Genomic DNA, 19,436 nt, shown 5'->3' with positions numbered 1-19,436 from the left:
GGTGGTGGGGGAGCATTTTTGTGATAGCGACCACAACATGGTACAGCTTAAGCTGGTTATGGACAAAGAAATAGACAAGTTGCAAAACAATGTTTTGGATTGGGGGAGAACTGATTTTAGTAAAATAAGGCAGGATCTGGCCAAGGTAGACTGGGAACAGCTACTTGTGGGGAAACCTACAGAGGAGCAGTGGGGGGGGGGGTGGGGGCATTCAAAAAGGAAATGGGGATGGTATAGGCTCAACATGTTCCCTCTAGGGTGATAGGAAGGAGTAACAAGCCCAGAGAACCATAGATGACCAGAGATATTCAAGATACGATGAGAAGGAAAAGAGAGGCTTTTAGCAGGTACAAAGGAAGCAAATCAGCAGAGGCATTAAGTGGAGTACAGAAAGTGCAGGGTGGAGCTTAAGAAAGCAATTAGGAGAGCAAAGAGGGAACATGAGAAAGCCCTGGCTGGTAAAAGTAGGGAAAATCCCAAGATATTCTATAAGTATATCAATGGGAAGAGAATAACCAGGGAAAGAGTAGGGCCCATAAGGGACCAAGGGGGCAATTTATGGGTGGAGCCAGAGGACATCAGAAAAGTGTTGAATGAATACTTCACAGCCGTCTTCACACAAGAGAATGAGGATGAAGGTATCGAACTTGGGGAGAGAGATTGCTAGGTTCTTGAGCAAATTGATATAGGGAGTCACAAGCTATTGGAGGTGTTGGCAGGCTTAAAAGTGGACAAATCTCCAGGTCCAGATGATTTGTGTCCCAGACTGCTGAGGGAGGTAAGGGAGGAGATCGCAGGGGCTCTGACCCAAATTTTTAATTCCTCTCTAGCCACGGGGGAGTTGCCAGAGGACTGGAGAATGTGGTTCCGCTATTTAAGAAGGGTTGTAGAGAGAAGACAGGGAGACAGGGAACTACAGGCCAGTGAGTCTCACGTCAAGGGTAGGGAAACTATTGGAGAAAATTCTGAAGGAGAGAATCTATCTCCACTTGGAAAGGCAAGGTTTGATCAGGGATAGTCAGCATGGCTTTGGCAGAGGGAAGTCATACCTAACAAATTTGATTGAATTTTTTGAGGTTACCAGGTGTGTAGATGAGGGTAGTGCAGTTGACATAGTTTACATGGATTTCAGCAAAGTCTTTGACATGGGTCCCACATGGGAGACTTATAAAGAAGGCAAATGCACATGGGATACAGGGTCATTTGATAAAGGAGGATTCAAAATTGGCTTAGTTGTAGGAGACAGAGGGTGATGACAGAAGGCTGCTTTAGTGACTGAAAGCCAGTGTCCAGTGGCATACAACAGGTATCTGTGCTCGGTCCCCTATTATTCATCATTTATATAAATGACATAGATGACTTTGTAGAGGGTAGGATTAGTAAGTTTCCAATGACATAAAGATTGACCTGGTGGTTAACAATGAGGTTGAGCATTTTGGGCTACAGAAAGATATAGATGGGATGGTCAAATGGGCAGATAAGTGGCAGATGGAATTTAACCCTGAAAAGTGTGAGGTGATACACTTTGGAAGGGGTAATTTGACAAGGAAGTATTCAATGAATGGCATGACACTAGGAAGTTCTGAGGAAGAAAGGAACCTTAGCATGTGTGCCCATAGATCTCTGAAGACAGAGGGGCATGTTAGTGGGGTGGTGATAAAGGCATATGGGACACTTGCCTTTACCAATCGAGGCATAGATTACAAAAGTAGGGAGGTCATGTTGGAGTTGTAGAGAACATTGGTGAGGCCACAGCTGGAGTACTGTGTGCAGTTCTGGTCACCACATTATAGGAAGGATATGATTGCACTGGAGAGGGTGCAGAGAAGATTCACCAGGATGTTGCCTGGGATGAAACATTTAAGTTTTGAAGAGAGGTTGGATAGAATTGGGTTGTTTTCGTTGGAGCAGAGAAGACTGAGAGGCGACCTGATCGAGGTGTACAAGATTATGAGGGGCATGGACAGTGTGGATAGGGAGCAGCTGTTCCCCTTAGCTGAAGGATCAGTCATAAGGGAACATAAGTTCAAGGTGAGGGGCAGGAGGTTTGGGGGGGGGAAAGTGAGGACAAACTTTACCCAGAGGGTGATGACAGCCTGGGAGGGTGGTGGAGGCGGGTTGCCTCACAACCTTTAAAAAGTACCCGGATGAGCACTGGGCACGCCATAACATTCAAGGCTATGGGCCAAGTGCTGGTTAATGGGACAAGGTAGGTAGGTCAGGTGTTTCTCATGTGTCGGTGTAGACTTGAGGGGCCGAAGGGCCTCTTCTGCACTGTGTGATTCTGTGATACTTACACAACTGCTGAGATCAAGGTGAAAGCAGGTCTAAAAGGACATCACTACCTTTTTTAAAAGGAAAAGAATAGTAACCAAGATTTTAAAAAAGTAACAACCTTTCATTTAGTCGTTTGGTTGTATAGAATTTGCGCCTTGTTGAAAAAGAGACATTTTTTGTCAAAGATTTTCATCTTGCACTCACCAGGACAATTCACAAGAAAATACCAATGTCAGGGGAAACAGCATTTATACTGTAATAGAAGAGACTACTGACTGTTTCGCATGTGGATTCTGATTGGTAGAGGTGCTGCCGTGGAGAATGCACCAATTTCACGTTACTATTAGGCAATAGCAACAGGAGCAGTATTTGCCACTAACAGGATGCTGCTGTCAAGCCAAAAATACGTTCTGCCTATCACACAAATGAGTAATGTGGTATATTAATTTCAGTGCCAGTGAAATGCCAGGTATGTAGGCCATACATCCCAAAAACTGACAGATCATATCAAACAGCATATCCCTTCCACTGTTTGCAACAGGCAAGGTAAAGACCATACCCAATCAGCCAGTGCTTGCAAAGCTCAAAACACACTGCCCAGCATTAGATGTGATTCTGCGATTGGACAACATTTGCTAAATAATCCTCAGTGTGCTAAGAATTATGCTGACAAACAATTTAAGATTGTCAATCGGGCTTGCAGTATGGCACATTTACGTGTACTGGAAGCTACATATATTGATACACAGGGCCCTGTTCGTTGCAGACAGAAAGAATATGTGCACATAACACCTGTTTCAGCTAAACAAAATAAGTGACAGACATTCACTGGTTCATTTCCCAGGGCAATGTCTTGATCAATCTGAGTAAAGCTGCCTAGTTTAAATTTCAAACAATGCTGGGCAGTTAACTGTCAATAACCATCAACTGGTGCAACTCCATGGCAAAGTCTCTACCAGGGTCCACTTACCAACTAATCAGCACTCTCTTCTCATACAGTATAACTATGTTGTTTCCCCAAACATTGGCATTTTCTTGCAAATTGTCTCGATGAGTGCAAGACGAAAAGCTTTGACAAAAAGTCTTTTTGACAAAAAAGTTTTTTTTTTTAAGCAATAATCTTTCATTTCTTGTAATTCGCATTCAAAGAACACACACTTTATTTGCCCACCATTTATTTTCTCATTTATCTTTAGACCCCCATTCTGTACCCACTTGCTGGCCAAGAAAGCATGTGATCAATTTTCAAACTTCTACAATACCACTGTGACCTAACACAAAAACATACAAAACTAATCTAATTTTTTCTCTCTAACCTGTTGGGAAAGATCATCAGTATCTTAAGCAAGAGTAAATGGGTGTTCAGAAGCTGCAGTACACCATTACACAGTTTATAGCATCAAGCATTGGGAAATGAGATACACATATCATAGAAGTTTAGCACATTAAAACCCACAGGCAGGTGACTAAAAACAAAAAACTTGCTGAAAGTGACATTGTATTTAGAGCTAAGAGCCTCCAACCACACTTTCAAAGTCTAACATTGTTTGTGGCCTGCTGAAGATAGAATTGATCTTACAAATTTGATACAAGTTGCAGAACTGTGCTGGCTACTTTGTAACCATGGTGAACACCCACTAATAATAGGACAAAAATATGCCATCCGTTACTGCAGAAGTGAAATTGTAATAGTCTAAGTATGCAGCATCCTTTTTACCCATTTATATAGCACATTAGGGACATTAATTGAAAAGTCAGTACAGCTTATTTGATACAAAATAATCGAAGTTATTTGTCTTAAGTGCACCAATTTAGCTAAAATTTACTTTCAGAAAATACCAGTTACAATGACTCACTTTCCATACTCAGACTTGCCCTACATTCTTATGGAAACATTGCAGTCTGGTCATAATCACTTATTGTAACACCCATGAATGAAGGTGACAGCATTACCATTGTAAACTGCAGTCATTATGGCGAACCATTACAAAATAAACTAAAACACTGACCGAGTAAGAAAAAACAAATAGCAATTATATTTCCCTACTCAAAATTCCATGCCTTAATAATTGAATATAAAGTACCCAAAAGCCAAACATATTTCAAGGGCAAAGTGACTTTAAAAAAACATATTTTGTTGTGTGTAATATTTCTATTTACACAGTCCTCCTCTGTGCAATTCTTTACATGCTGTGTTTTAGCAGTCAAATATGAAGCCAACACAAGGACAAGCTAACGGAGGGGAAAACCTTAGAACATCAGCTTTGTAACATTAGTACCTGTATGAATAATTTCCACTTAGATTGATCAAAAATTGTGCTTTTAACTTGTCAATGCTGATCATCCAACTTTGGCTGAAATGAAGGACAGTCAGGGCTCGAATTAAAATGAACTGGAAAGCTTTAAAAACAAACTGAAATACGCTTTGTGCAAATATTTACTATTTGTGGTATTATACTTACACCTGCAGTTCACTTCCTTTTAAAGAAGCTGCCCAATATAAGTGAAATCTAAATAACTGCACATGGTGTTTTATAATATGCCAATACCATACATACAAATAACTGACCATGCCAGCCACCATACTCAGAATCAAGCAGATGCACCAATGAATTTATTGCCTCTATCCTTTTTAAGCACACCAGAAAAACAGGGGGAGAGGGGATTCAAAAAAATGAGTAAAGTGCAAAAAGCCAACATAAAAGTTCAGCAAGTAATAGGTAAGGCAAATGGAATGCTGGCCTTTATTTCAAAGGGAATGGAGTATAAAAATAAGGAAGTCTTGCTAAAATTATACAAGGCACTAGTTAGACCACACCTAGAATACTGTGGACAGTCCTGGTCTCTTTATCTAAAGAAAGATAGACTGGCATTGGAGGCAATCCAGAGAAGGTTCACTAGGTTGATCCCTGGGATGGAGGGATTTTCTTATGAATAGAGGTTGAGTAGATTGGGTCTGTACTCATTGGAATTTAGAAGAATTAGAGGCAACCTTATTGAGACATATAAGATTCTTAGGGAGCTTGACAGAGTAGATGATGAGAGATTGTTTCCCCTTGCGGGAGAGTCTAGGACCAGAGGGCATAATATCAGCGTAAGGGGTCGCCCATTTAAAACAGAGATGAGGAGGAATTTATTCTCTCAGAGGGTTGTGAATCTGTGGAATTCTTTACTGCAGAGGGCTGTGGAAGCTGGGTTGTTAAGGATATTCGAGGCTGAGAAGGACTGATTCCCTTACTGATTAAAAATCTAAGGTTATGGGGAAAAGGCAAGGAAGTGCAGTTGAGGATTATCAGATCAGCCATGATCTCATTGAATGGTGGGGCTGAATCGATGGGCCGAATGACCTACTTCTGCTCCGTCTTATGGTCTGAAAAGGGTAGCTGCAATTCTCTCTGCAAGATTAGCTCCAAATAATGGAAACATTTGTTAGAATGGTTGCATGTGTTGTGATGAATCTTAGTGCTGACAATTGTATCTTGATCAACTAGTGCAACAGTATCAAAATAGGTGATACTGAATAAATGTTGTAACTAATACAGTATAGAGACCATCTAGCATAGTCCACTTGTTGCATTTGAAAGATGCATTCTCATGCATTGCGGACAATGTCAGCTTTCTGGTGAAGCCAGTAAACCCCTCCCCTTTTTAGTGTTAATTTAGAATGTTGTATGTTATACTCAAGTATCGATAAAGGATCAGCAAAATTGAAGTGCATTCAGGAAAACAAACCGAGTACACAATGTAGAAGCAGGATTCAAGCTGCCGCTGCCGCTGACTCTGCCCCATGATCTGCATTATAATTCTTCCTGCCCTGTATATATTGTGGTTCCCACCTAATTTTAGTCAAATCTAATATAAAAAATGAAAAAATGATAACAAGTGAAAATAATGGAAATAATTAAAACTTGAAGAAAAAAAAAGCTGGAAGCACTTAATCATGTTGAAGTGCAACTAACGCATTAACTGTTAATAAATTGATAACCAACAACCTCAAAATTATATAATGACTAGCCCAATACGCTTTACTATATTTACTATTTGTGGTATTATATTTACACCTGCAGTTCACTTCCTTTTAAAGAAGCTGCCCAATATAAGTCAAATCTAAATAACTAGCCCAATTTCATAACAAAATAAATGTTAAAATGGGCACACTGAAAAAGTTCACACAAGTACAGCATCTACTGCCATGCAAATGTTGTACCCAATTACCCCTAGTGGTCATTTCCAAAGTAAGCTGTCTTGGAGTATTTCGGACAGGCTAAACATATACAGTGGTAAAATCACCCTCATTATAAAGCTTCGCTCTAAACATCGCAATTGAATTGTACTAAAATTAAATCAAAGATTATGAGTTTAATTTAAGCTATTTTTAACCAAAAGTGAAGTAGAATAAATTGTTAAAGTCCCCATGATTATTTTCCGGAGCGAGGAGTTTAATTGCTATACAGTAAGCAGCATCCACCATTAATATCTTGTCAACTTCTATTTTTAATGTATTGCACAACAGTGTCAACGAAAACACGATCTTCAGAAATAAAGCTACAACAAGCTGAGGCGACACATGATAACGACAGCAGCTTCGCACTTATTCATGGACTATATTTGAGCAAAGTGGGATGTGAAAGTTTCAACTGGCAGTTGAAATTAAGTCTAAAAAAATGTTAAACCCGGGACACACTGATCAAAATAAAATCTCTATGTCCTGGGAGTGTACAGCACATAGTAAAACCCATTGCTCAATGCTCAATGTGCAATCTGTGCGTTAATCATGAAGCAAGATCAAGAGAAAGGGAGTATATGTATATATATATATAATGTATATGTACATATTACAGATATTACAGCAAGTCGATTCATTCACTCCACCTGATTGACTTTAAAGACCATGTTCTGAAATCACCTCGCCTGTAGCAGAATTTTTTTAAAATTGCCGTATTTCATACACAATTTCTTGCCAAATTAGAACACAAGTTGCTGGTTAGTGTAGTACAAGCTTGGCCGATTTTTCGAGGGATTAAAAATCCGTCTTACTTCCTTTCGACAACTCTGGGCTTCAGGTAATGATAGTGCTTTAGCCGGGCTTAATATGACACTTACTTTTTCGCTGGGTGTGGATAGATGGACTGACTCTCTCTGTCTCTCTCTCTCTCTCTCTCCTTCCTGTTTAATGACACATCTTCATTGAGACCTCACTCCGCAGAAAGAGTTGAAAGCGGTCAGGAGTTAGTGAATGCCCTTGTTGGAGGCGGCCAGCCGCCGCCAATTGGGTTGTCTTCTCCCTTTCCTCAGAGGCCGCCGCTGGATCTGACTGTGGGGAATGTCCGTGTGAGAGGCAGCAGGTCAGAGGCAGGCAGGTATGTGTCTCGATCACTCCGCTCACAGATTACTCTCGGTGGGGAATTAGCTCCACACGACGGAGAAACGGTGCGAGGAGCGCAAGCACACACCATCCCGCCGCCGGCCTGATCACCGCCGTGACATGAGCCGGGCCGCCGGGATGACGCCGCGCGTCCCTTTGTGACGCGAGCTCGGCTGAGCTGCCGAACCGTTTACCGTTAGCTCTCGCGCTCCGCTCCGCTCCGCCCCGCCCCGAGTGGGAAACACAAGCAGCGCCACCCGGAAATGAAAAGCACAGCGGAACCATTCACGTCACTGCAGAAAGTTGATGTCTTTATTGCTTAAAACTTCCTTTCAGGATCTCTTACGAATTCATTATGTATTTGCGACATTTCCTCACTTTTTGAAAAAAAAATTGAGTTGACCAGTTTTGCCTTCGTCTCTTTGGCAACAGTAAGGAACCAGTAACAATTGATTAAACCTTCCGTTTTCCAGATGTTGCACATGTTCGTTATAGATCTGCGAAACTGCACACAGCTCACCATGCACAGTGCTGTAAATTCAAATCAAAAGTTACAGCACCTTTAAAGCCTAAAAGTGCTGGAAATCTAAAATGAATACAGGAAGTGCTGGAAATAAACATCAGGCCTGTGATTGTGAGTATGACTGAGAAATAAGCAAGGTGTTAGCGGGGGAAACAAGGAAAGAAACAACACTTTGATGATAAGGGTTAATGCATTGACTGACTTGCAAGCTGGTTAATATAGGAACTTAGGAACAAGAATCGGAGATTTAGCCCCTAGAGCCTGTAATGAGATAATTTCTCATCTGTGACCTAAATCTACTGCCCAGATCTTCAGGTCTCCGGATGGTCGTACCTCAGAGGTCCCCTGGAAGATGCACTTGAGGACACCTCAGAAGTCCCAATCCAAGGAATCTGCTGGAATTGCCCATGACGTTTCAACTTCTGATTGCCACTCCACTGCATCTAGAACCCTCCCAAAATTTGTCCAACTCTGAGTTAGAGTTGGAGACTTGGGACGGTACCGACTAACTTATCTGGATAGATAGATATAAGATCCTGAACGGTATTGACAAGGTGGACATGGAAAGGATGTTTCCTCTTGTGGGTGAGCCAGAACAAAGGGGCACTTTTAAAGTTAGGGGTTGCCCTTTTAGAACTGAGATGAGGAGAAACTTTGTCTCTCAGAGGATTGTGGACTTTGGAGCTCTCTGTCTCAGAAGGTGGTGGAGGCGGGGTCATTGAATATCTTTAAGATGGCGGGAGGTAGGTTCTTGTTTCGCAAGGGAATTAAAGGTTATCAGGGGTAGATAGGAATGTGGAATTCAAAACAGAGCAGCCATAATCCTATCAAATGGTGGAGCAGGCTCAAGGGGCTGAATGGTCTACTTCTGCTCCTATCTCATATGTTTGTAGTTGCCTAGGAGGTGTTAGACAGGAGAAAACCATATCTAACTCCAGGATAACTATACAACCGACTCCCATCCTCCAAACTCCCACTGGCTCACCGACCCCTGACACCTGCCCTGCCCTCTGACTTCCCTCCAAACCTCAGATTCATCCCCGATTCTCTGACTCCCCCCGACCCTCCAACTCCCCACTGACCCTCTGACTCTCCCCGATCTGACTTCACCACCCAACTCACCCTGCTACCCTTACACCTATCACACTGCCACCCTACCCACTTACCTTACTCACACTCATTAACTAATATGATGGAAAGCTATTTAAGTGTGATAAAACTTTTCACTGTGTTAGTGAATGAAGACTTACCAAAATACAGCAACTAAAAAATGGGGGCGGGGTGGCTTGGCTTCACCTGACAATCCTGCCCTACCAAGAAGGACTCCCAGAGCATGTACACTCCCAATTTCTGAAGAGACCCAATTCAAAAGTCTGGGCCAGAAATGCAGAGCTCTAGTGGGGTGTCAAAAAAGGAGGGGAGTGGCAATCAGATGGTGATTGCCACTCCTCATAAAATTAAGCCCACCTCTACTATTAATACCCGTGGTTAACAGAAATGCAGACATCAATCAATTTCAGCTTTAAAATGAGCAATTGACCCAGCTTCAACTGTAGTTTGTGGAAGTCAGTTCCAAACTTCTACCACCATTTGCGTGTGGAAATGTTTCCCAACCTCATTCCTGAAAGGTCATGCTCTAATTTTTGGGCTGTGAGACCTCGTTTTATATTCCCCAACCAATGGAAATAGGGTAAATAGAGAGAAACTATCAGATTTCCGCAATATATTGAAAACTTTGATCAAATCATCTCTTAATCTTCTAAATCCCAGGGAATACAATCCCAGATTGTGTGAAAACAAAAGCAAGCAAGATATTGTGGATGCTGGGAATCTGAAATAAAAATAGAAAATGCTGGAAACACTCAGCATGACAGGCAGCATCTGTGGGGAGAGAAGCAGAGTTAATGTTTCAGGTTGATGACCATTCATCAGAACTTGGATAGTTAAGGATGTCTTAAATTTTAAAGGGGAGAGGTTGGAAAAAGAAGAAAAAAAGATCTCTGATAGGGTGGAAGACAGGAGAGATTAAATGACAAAAGAGTTTGTGCTACAAGGCCAAAGGGAGTAGTAATGGGATAAATAAAGAAACAAAGGAAGTATCTGGAGAAAAAAAATAAAAACAAAAAACTGCGGATGCTGGAAATCCAAAACAAAAACAGAATTACATGGAAAAACTCAGCAGGTCTGGCAGCATCGGTGGTCATGAGGACTCGAAACGTCAACCCAGTATCTGGAGAAGTTCATCTTCAATCCTGTACCTTTCTCAACTTCTCTGTCTTCATTTCTGGAGGTGGGCTCTCATCCAATAGATCAGTGACTCCCACAGCTTACTTCCTCACATCCTATTTCTAGTAACGGTTTCATTCCATTATCCCTGTGGCCTTGCACCACCAGCTCTTTTGTCATTTAATCTTTCCTGTCTTCCACACTCTAATTGACCTTCCCTTTTTTCTTCTTTCCAGCCTCCCTGCTCCCCCACCACACCACCACTCCTGTTCCCCCGTTCACTTGCTTAAAACCTATGACATCTCTAACTTTTCCCAGTTCTGATGAAAGGTCATCAATTTGAAACATTAATTCTGCACCTCTCTTCACAGATGCTGCGTGACCTGCTGAGTATTTCCAGAATTTCTTACTTTTATCCTGGTTTATGTAATCTCACTTTGTAATTTAACTCTTGTCATGCAGGTATCTTTCTGAGAAATCTACACTACACTCCCTCCAAGGCCAATACATCCTTCCTAAGGTGTTTTGCCCAGCACAGAACATACCAAACTAGGTGTGGTCTAATCAGGGCTATATATAGCTGTAGCATGACTTCTAACTTCTTGTATTCTAGATCTCTTTTTTGATACTTGTACATGACTTATTAATGATCTATACAAATGGACCCCAAGTCTCTTTGGACATCCACTGCTATCTTTTTACCATTTAGAAATACTCCAACTGATGCATTTCAGGTCCAAAGTGGATAACCTCACACTTGCCTTTGTTAAAATCCATTTTCCACAGTTTTGCCCATTTATTTAATCTATTACGCTTTCTAATTTTATGCCTCCATCTGCTTAAAATGCTGTTAGATAATATAAATGATCATGTGAAGCATTAAGTAACGCAGAAAGACCAAAGTGGGTGAAAAGGCAATTGTGAGTTCTTGAAATAGAAATTTAAAAGAAAAAATAATATTGCGTCCAGTTCTGGGCACCGAACTTTAGGTAGGATGTGAAGGCAGAAAGCGTGCAGAAAAGATTCATGAAAATGGTTCCAAGGATGAGGAACTTCAGATAGATCTGGAGAAGTTAGGACTGTTTTCCTTGAAGAGAAGGCTGAGAAAAGATTTGATCAAGGTATTCAAAATCATGAGGGTGCTAGACAGAGTAGAGAGAGAGAAATTATTCCCGCTCATGAAAGAATCAAGAATGAGAGAGCACAGACTTAAAAGTAAATTGCAAAAAAAAAGTGATCATGAGAAAGAACTTTTTCACACAGTGGTCAAGGTCTGGAATGCACTGCCTGAGACTGTGGTGGCTGCAGGTTCAATCAAGGCATTCAAAAGGTAAAACAAAAACAGAAATACCTGGAAAAACTCAGCAGGTCTGGCAGCATCGGCGGAGAAGAACAAAGTTGACGTTTCGAGTCCTCATGACCCTTCAACAGAACTAAGTAGAAATAGGAACGGGGTGAAATATAAGCTGGTTTAAGGGGGGTTGGGGGGGAAGAAGGGGGTGGTGTTGGGATAAGCAAGTAGTGATAGGAGGAGATAACCAAAAGATGTCACAGACAAAAGAACAAAGAGCTGTTGAAGGTGGTGATATTATCTAAAAGAATGTGCTAATTAAGAGTGGAGAGCAGGACAAGCAAGGTAGCCCTAGTGGGGGTGGGGTGAAATAAACCATGGGTGGAATACATTTAAAAATAATGGAAATAGGTGGGAAAAGAAGAATCTATATAAATTATTGGAAAAAACAAAAGTTAGGGGGAAGAAACTGAAAGGGGGTGGGGATGGAGGAGGGAGTTCAAGATCTAAAGTTGTTGAATTCAATATTCAGTCCGGAAGGCTGTAAAGTGCCTAGTCGGAAGATGAACTGCTGTTCCTCCAGTTTGCTTTGAGCTTCACTGGAACCATGCAGCAAGCCAAGGATAGACATGTGGGCAAGAGAGCATGGTGGAGTGTTAAAATGGCAAGCAACAGGGAGGTCTGGGTCATGCTTGCGGACAGACCGAAGGTGTTCTGAAAAGCGGTCACCCAGTCTGCGTTTGGGTTCTCCAATGTAGAGGAAACCGCATTGGGAGCAACGAATGCAATAGACTAAGTTGGAGGAAATGCAAGTGAAATGCTGCTTCACTTGAAAGGAATGTTTGGGCCCTTGGACGGTGAGGAAGCGAAGGGGCAGGTGTTGCATATTTTGCATTTACATGGGGAGGTGCAGTAGGTGGGGGTTGAGGAGTAGGGTGTGATGGAGGAGTGGACCAGGGTGTCACAGAGGTAATGATCCCTACGGAATGCTGCCGGGGGGGAGGAGGGGTGAAGGGAAGATGTGTTTGGTGGTGGCATCATACTGGAGTTGGCGGAAATGGCAGAGGATGATCCTTTGAATGCGGAGGCTGGTGAGGTAATAAATGAGGACAAGGGGGACCCTATCATGTTTCTGGGAGGGAGGAGAAGGCGTGAGGGTGGATGCGTAGGAGATGGGCCGGACACCTCTTTGTTCTTTTGTCTGTGACATCTTTTGGTTATCTCCTCCTATCACTGCTTGCTTGTGCCAACAACCCCCCTCTCTTACCCCCTCCCCCCCTCCTTAAACCAGCTTATACTTCACCCCTTTCCTATTTCTACTTAGTTATGTTGAAGGGTCATGAGGACTCGAAACGTCAACTTTGCTCTTTTCCGCCGATGCTGCCAGACCTGCTGAGTTTTTCCAGGTATTTCTGTTTTTGTTTTTATCTCCGAATTCAAAAGGTAATTAGACTGTTAGTTGAAAAGGAAGAATGTTCAGTCATGGGGAGCCAGGAGAAGGCACGAAGGGAATTGCTCATTCGGAGACTCGGTGCACACACGATGGATTGACTGGCCTCCTGCGCCGTAACGATTCTGTGAAATAATCCAACAGCACTTATGTTTCTACCAACTCAGTTCTGGTACAATTTCAGTTATTTAATTATCAAACAGATATAAAATCATTTGAGCTCTACATTATTTGTAACTGACGCCATTGCTCAGTGACACAATTCGACTTTATACCTTTAAAATTAAACTCCACCCAGACCATTTGAAATGACGTAGTACGCGTGCCTATATCACCTTGGAACGTCACGGTTTTACGTGTGGCGTAATTGCGCACTGGTTCTGTCGCCTTGGTTTCCTGGAAACGTGGAGAAGAATGGCGGCCTTGGCTTCGTCAGTGGCAGTGGTGGCATCGACTCCTTCGAAACATCGTAATAAGAAAAGACCGACAAGTCCGGGAAACAGCGGGGGTGCAGCAGCAAAGAAAAAGAAAATAGGGCAGGTAATTATAAAAAGTGTGTGGTTAATATTGACCGCGGATATTAATATGTTAAAGGGAGCGCCCAGGCATGTGAGCAAACAGATTAAACCAAACAGCAACATTGCTGTATCAAGATGATACGCCCACAGCGTATCAGAAAAGGGTGCGTTTGTTTGTAAGCTTCAATAAGTCAATCAAAGATTCTGGCATGAAAGGAGTTGAAACACTCTTCAATTAACTTTCCTTTTTGCATTTGGAAATGCATGATCTCCTATCAGCGTTTCGTGATATGAAATAAATATTGAGCAAAGAGTTGTCACGCTAGTTGTCTTTGGATTGACCACGAATAAAAACTGAAAAAGTCGGAAATACTCAGCAGGTCATGCAGCATCTGTGGAGAGAAACGAAGCTAACCTCCCACAGCATATCCTCCATAAACTTGAGATCATCCAAAACTCTGTGCCGTGTCTTAACTTGCACCTATTTCCCTCAACTTGCTAATATATATTGGCTCCTGGTTGAGCTAGCCTTGATTTTAAAATCCTCATCCTAGTTTTTAAAACCCTCCATGGCCTTGCCCTTTCCCATTCTTTACATTGTGACAATTGTGATGTGGCTGAGGCACTGGTCACTTACTCAAAAGTTCTAGGAAGAAAATCCCCACAGGCGTTTTATCCCTTATGACAGGTCTGATGAATCTATGATTTATGCTGGATTCAAACTCAAATCCCAGAGAGGAAGGGAACCATATGCTAATTTACAATGCCACACAACCCCTCTTGTGCTTTCAGCTATGAGGAGGTGATATACTTTCCTTTGTTTCTCACCCCCTTATCTCTGGCAGAATTTCATTGAAGTCAAATATTTTCCCTATTTCTGTTCTAGCTGACTGTCAATATTGAGAGTAAATGAATCATGGCAGGTGTTACAATCCTCAAGGAAAACAACATCTTTTAAAAAGATATTTGAATTCCAGTGACTTTTACTGCGATCAACAAACTAGAAGCAACATTGTCTGAACATTATTCATAGGCAATTTATTCGCTAAACTACAGAAAAGATTCCCCATTTAAATTTTAAAACATCTAAAAATTACCCTTCATGGTTATACTTTACTCTGTACCTTAAGTGGACACTTCATTCTCCTGGAACCAGTCCAAAGCTATTCTCAGATTCCAATGGCTTGCTTCCTTTTTCCTTTTTCAGCTGGATAACTTCTAATCCCTAAATTGACTTTCCCAATGATAGTTATTCCTGGGGAATCCTCTCTTTATCCAAAGCTATGCAACCTTTCAGCCTCATTTAAACCCTCATGAGATTGGTTTCTTCAATCCGAATGGGAGCTCCCACCTGCATTCTCATATTCTTGCAGAATGACCTCTTTGTGAGGTTCAGGGATTATCTTAAGAAAAATCTTGTGACCTTATACTACAATGGCTTGTTATTGACTCTCCGGGATTTTTACGACAAGTCGAGATTTTTATTGAATTCAAATTCAACCATCTGCCGTGATGGGATTTGAACTTGGGTCCCCAGGATCTCTGAACAACAGTGACATTACCACAACACTGCTGCCTCCCCATGCTTGCTTGCGTTGTTGGCACCCTGCTACCCACATGATCCACCTGAACTAGTCCTGGGTCAGACAATACGCTACAACATTCATTTGGTCCTGGACCTCATCCACCATGCCAAGACGTTTGGCAGGTTGGATTATGAATGCTTATTTAGGTCTTTGAGGACATTCTGGTTCGGGTCATTTTGTTGCACGGATCCGACTTCTGTATGCTGCCAAAGGGTGTCAGATGAAGGTGAATAAATTTTTGATGATGCCCCTTCACTTTGGGAGAGGAGTGTATCAGAGGTGCCCATGTCTGGCCGGTATTCCATCTGCATGGCACCTTTCCTGTGCCTCTTATGGAGGAGGTTGATGGGACTGGCTGTGTGCAGGCCAGGCATGGATGTTGTCCTCTGCTTAGTCCGATGACATACTCCTCATTATTTACAACTGAATGGTCAGAGTAAAATGTTTTGACATTTCTTTTTTATATAGAATATTATATTGGATACCACTGGTGAGAATAAAAGTCTGGCTACAGATTCTAGTCCAGGACATGGAGAGCTTGCTGTAAAACCTTTGATATTTAAGGATCCAAATTTTATTGTAAGTATATTTATGTTTTACCCAAAGTGGTAAATTTGATTTTGAACACTTACTCTTTGCTGATTCTACTTTACATAATTAAAATCATGTTTTCAATCCTGTAAGAGCTTCATAATTGTCAGTAGGATCTTATGCTGAGATTTAGAAAAGTATGCAGAGATGTTAGTTTGTTTGAGTTTGTAAAGCCTAACATTGGCCCATTACCTAAATGTTTCTAATAATTAATTGGATAATTAAGGCGTTCCTGCAGAGGAATGTAATGCTGAGAAGTCTATGTTAATTTTGCAGCATCTAGGAAACTAGAAGCAAGTTATTCCTGTAATTCTGTCTAATCCATAAATAATTTTAACATAACTGTCATATGCCATGTCTTTAGTAATCCTTGGCTACTCTAAAGCTGTACAGCCTCAAGATGAGTGAACTCGTCATCAGCATTAGAAGAAATGAACATTTTAAAAATATTTGTTTCTATTTTTTTCCTTTTACTTTACTCTTCTGTTTGTGTTTTTTCTTTGCTGGAGTAAAGTTCAATGAGTTCCAGTTTTTCTCAGGCTTCTTACCCAAATGCATGTTATTTGTGAACCGTATTTTACTAAGGATGAGGTTTCACTCAGGGTAAAAGATAAATGAGGATAAGGAGGAGATCCCAGCAGTGAAATTGTTTTTGGGCTTGAGAAGGTGATGGACAACGAGAGCTGTAAAAGATGTGAGGGATAAAAAGAATATGAGATATTCAAACGAGTAGGTGGCAGAGAAATGGGAGAGAAGGCTAAGCTTTGGCCAGTTGGAAATATGGTAGAATGTTTAGCCAGGTGAGAGTTGGAGGAGGCTTTGATGAGGGGAAGCGGTCACATCAGTGAACCAACATCCATTGAAGTCTAAGATGCCAATTGACATGCTCAAGGATGAAGAAAGCCTAGTTCTCAAAGAAGTGACAGTCTAGAGGGTGGTGCAGAAAAGACTGGAAGTTGGAGGCTAGCTGAGGGGGTTGAAAAAGATGGTTGATGGTAGTGTAAAATGATTAAACAAGTTAATTCCGAGAGAATGGCTGGTTGGGATGTTCAAAGGAGAATGAGGCAGTTTGATTTTCTGTTCTGGAAAAGTCAGAAGTTATGCCATTGTAGCCATATAGGAGGGTGCCAAGGATTGAAAGGGTATCACCTGTAGAATGGGACAGAATTGAAAACTGTGCCTTTTTCAGTTAGACCAAAGCAGATAATGGTAGTATGAACATACAGAATAGGAGCAGAAGTAGGCCATTTGGCTTGAGCCAGCTCTACCATTCAAAAGGAGCATGGCTGATCTGTTTGTCTTTCAAGTTCCACTTTCCAATCTACCTTTATAACCGATAACTTTTGATTCCCTTGCTTAACAAGAATCTACTCTACCTTTGCCTTAAAAATATTCCAAATATTCACTTCCACCACCTTCTGAGCCAGAGTTCCAAAGTCGCACAACCTTCTGAAAGAAAAAATCTCTCCTCATCTCTGTCCTATAAAGGCAACCCCTAATTTTAAAACAGTGCGCCACAGTTCTGGACTCACCCACCAGAGGAAACATCCTTTCAATGTCCACCTTGTCAAGATCATTCAGGATCTTATATACTTTAATCAAGTCACCCCTCACTCTTCTAAAGCCCAGCCTGTCTAACCTATCCTCATAAGACTACCCGATCATTCCTGGTATCAATCTACTAAACCTCCACTGATCTGCCTCCAATGCATTTACATCCTTCCTCAAATAAGGAGACCAAAACTGCACAAGAACACCTAGATCCCTCTACACCTTGGAATTCTGCAGTTTAAATAATAACTCTGCTTTTTTTAATTCTTCCTGCCAAAGAGAACAGCTTCACATTTTCCCACATGATATTCCATTTGCCAGATTTTTTGCCCACTCACTCAACTTATCTATTTCCATCTGCAAACTTCTTATGTCTTCACAACATAATTTCCTACCTATCTTGGTGTCATCTGCAAATTTAGCTACCATGCCTTCGCTCCCCTCATCTAAGTCATTGTTGTAAATTGTAAAAAGTTGAGGCCCCAGCACAGACCCCTGCAGGACTCCACAAGTCACATCCTGCCAATCAGACAAAGACCCATTTATGCATGCTTTCTGTTTTCTGCCAGCCAGCCAATCTTCCATCTGGGCTAATATGTTACCCCCTACACCATAAGCTTTTATTTTCCACAGTAATCTTTGATGTGGCACCTTATCAAATACCTTCTGGAAATCCAAGTACGTACAGGCTCTCCTCTATCCACCGCACATGTTACTCCTTCAAAGAATAAATTGGTTAAACATGATTTCTCTTACAAAAAACCATGTCGACTGTTCTCGATTACCTGGAATTTATGCAAGTGCCCAGCTATAATCTATTTAATGATCTACTCTTAATACCTTCCCCATGACAGACATCAAGCTAACTGGCCTATAGTTGCCTATTTTCTGTCTCCCTCCCTTCTGGAATTAAGGGGTTATATTTACTACTTCCTACTCTGATGAAACCTTTCCAGAATCTAGGGAGTTTTGAAAAATTAACACCAACGCATCTACTACCTCATTAGCCACCTCTTTTAAGACCCTAGGGTGAATTCCATCTGGACCTGGAGACTTGTCAGCCCACAGCTCCATCAGTTTGCTCAGTACTGCTTCCTTAATGATTGTAATTTCATCAAGTTCCTCTCTCCCCTCCACCTCCTGATTTACAGCAATTACTGGAATTTTTTTGTGTCCTTTATAATGAATACAGAAGCAAAATATTTGTTCATTTCTTCTGCCCTTTCCTTGTTATCTACTATTAACTCCTTTTCTCACTTTCTAGAGGACCACACTCACTTTACCTACTCTTTTCCTGTTTAAATACTTTTACATTTCTAGCTAGCTTCCTCTCATACTCAATTTCTTTCTCCTGATTAACCTTTCAGCCATTTTCTGCAATTCTTAACATTCTGACCGCACAACTGACCTGTCACTCATCTTTGCGCAGTTATTTGCTTTTTCCTTAAGTATGATGCTTTCCCTTCTTTAGTTAACTGTGGATTGTGGGTCCTCCCTTTAGAATTTTTCTTCATAGTAGGAATTTACTTATTTTGAGTATTCTGAAAATAATACTTAAATGTCAGCCACTGCTTCTCTATTATCCCCTAGCCTAATATCCCAGCTCACTTTGCTAACTCATCTTTCATGCCCACATAGTTGCCCCTCTTTAAACTTAAAATACTAGTCTTAGACCCACTCTTCCTTTCAAACTGGATATAAAATTCAATCATATTGTGGTCGCTGCTACCTAGGGGTGCCTTAACTCTGAGGTCATTAATTAACCCTGTCACATTACACAATACCAAGTCTAATATGAACAGCTCTCTGGCTGGTTCCAGAACATGGTGCTGTAAGAAACTACCTCAAAAGCATTCTATAAACTCCACATCCAGGCTACTACTGCCAATCTGATTTTTCCAGTTTATATGTAGATTAAATTTACCCATGATTATTGCCATCCCTTTACCACAAGCACCCAATATTTCTTCTTGTACACTTTGTCCTACATTGTGATTACTGTTAGGGGGCTTGTAGGTCTGTGCCTGTGACTTCTTTCCCCCTACTATTCCTCATCTC

The 19,436-nt window shown here is 41.4% G+C and overlaps 2 protein-coding genes across 8 annotated transcripts in view; one reads left to right on the top strand and one right to left on the bottom strand.

The window, feature by feature from the left end:
* galnt1 (UDP-N-acetyl-alpha-D-galactosamine:polypeptide N-acetylgalactosaminyltransferase 1) overlaps positions 1-7,764 on the bottom strand; it is a 214,193-nt gene extending 206,429 nt beyond the window's left edge. For 2 of the 4 annotated variants that reach the window (XM_041184211.1, XM_041184209.1), the window contains exon 1: positions 7,381-7,503. The gene's annotated coding sequence lies outside the window, so the exon portion shown is untranslated. Of the gene's footprint in view, positions 1-7,380 lie in introns of all 4 variants that reach the window. The other 2 variants (XM_041184208.1, XM_041184210.1) reach the window with 2 other exon arrangements.
* ino80c (INO80 complex subunit C) overlaps positions 7,503-19,436 on the top strand; it is a 47,616-nt gene continuing 35,682 nt past the window's right edge. For all 4 annotated transcript variants that reach the window (XM_041184213.1, XM_041184212.1, XM_041184216.1 and 1 more), the window contains exons 1-3: positions 7,503-7,637; positions 13,431-13,672; positions 15,705-15,815. In XM_041184213.1, coding sequence (XP_041040147.1) covers positions 13,547-13,672; positions 15,705-15,815 — 237 coding nt within the window. In that variant the 5' untranslated portion in view covers positions 7,503-7,637; positions 13,431-13,546. The remainder of the gene's footprint in view (positions 7,638-13,430; positions 13,673-15,704; positions 15,816-19,436) is intronic.

Source organism: Carcharodon carcharias, chromosome 3 (genome assembly GCF_017639515.1).
Source record: "Carcharodon carcharias isolate sCarCar2 chromosome 3, sCarCar2.pri, whole genome shotgun sequence".
Taxonomy (NCBI): Eukaryota; Metazoa; Chordata; class Chondrichthyes; order Lamniformes; family Lamnidae; genus Carcharodon; species Carcharodon carcharias.
This window is presented reverse-complemented; position numbering and strand designations above follow the sequence as displayed.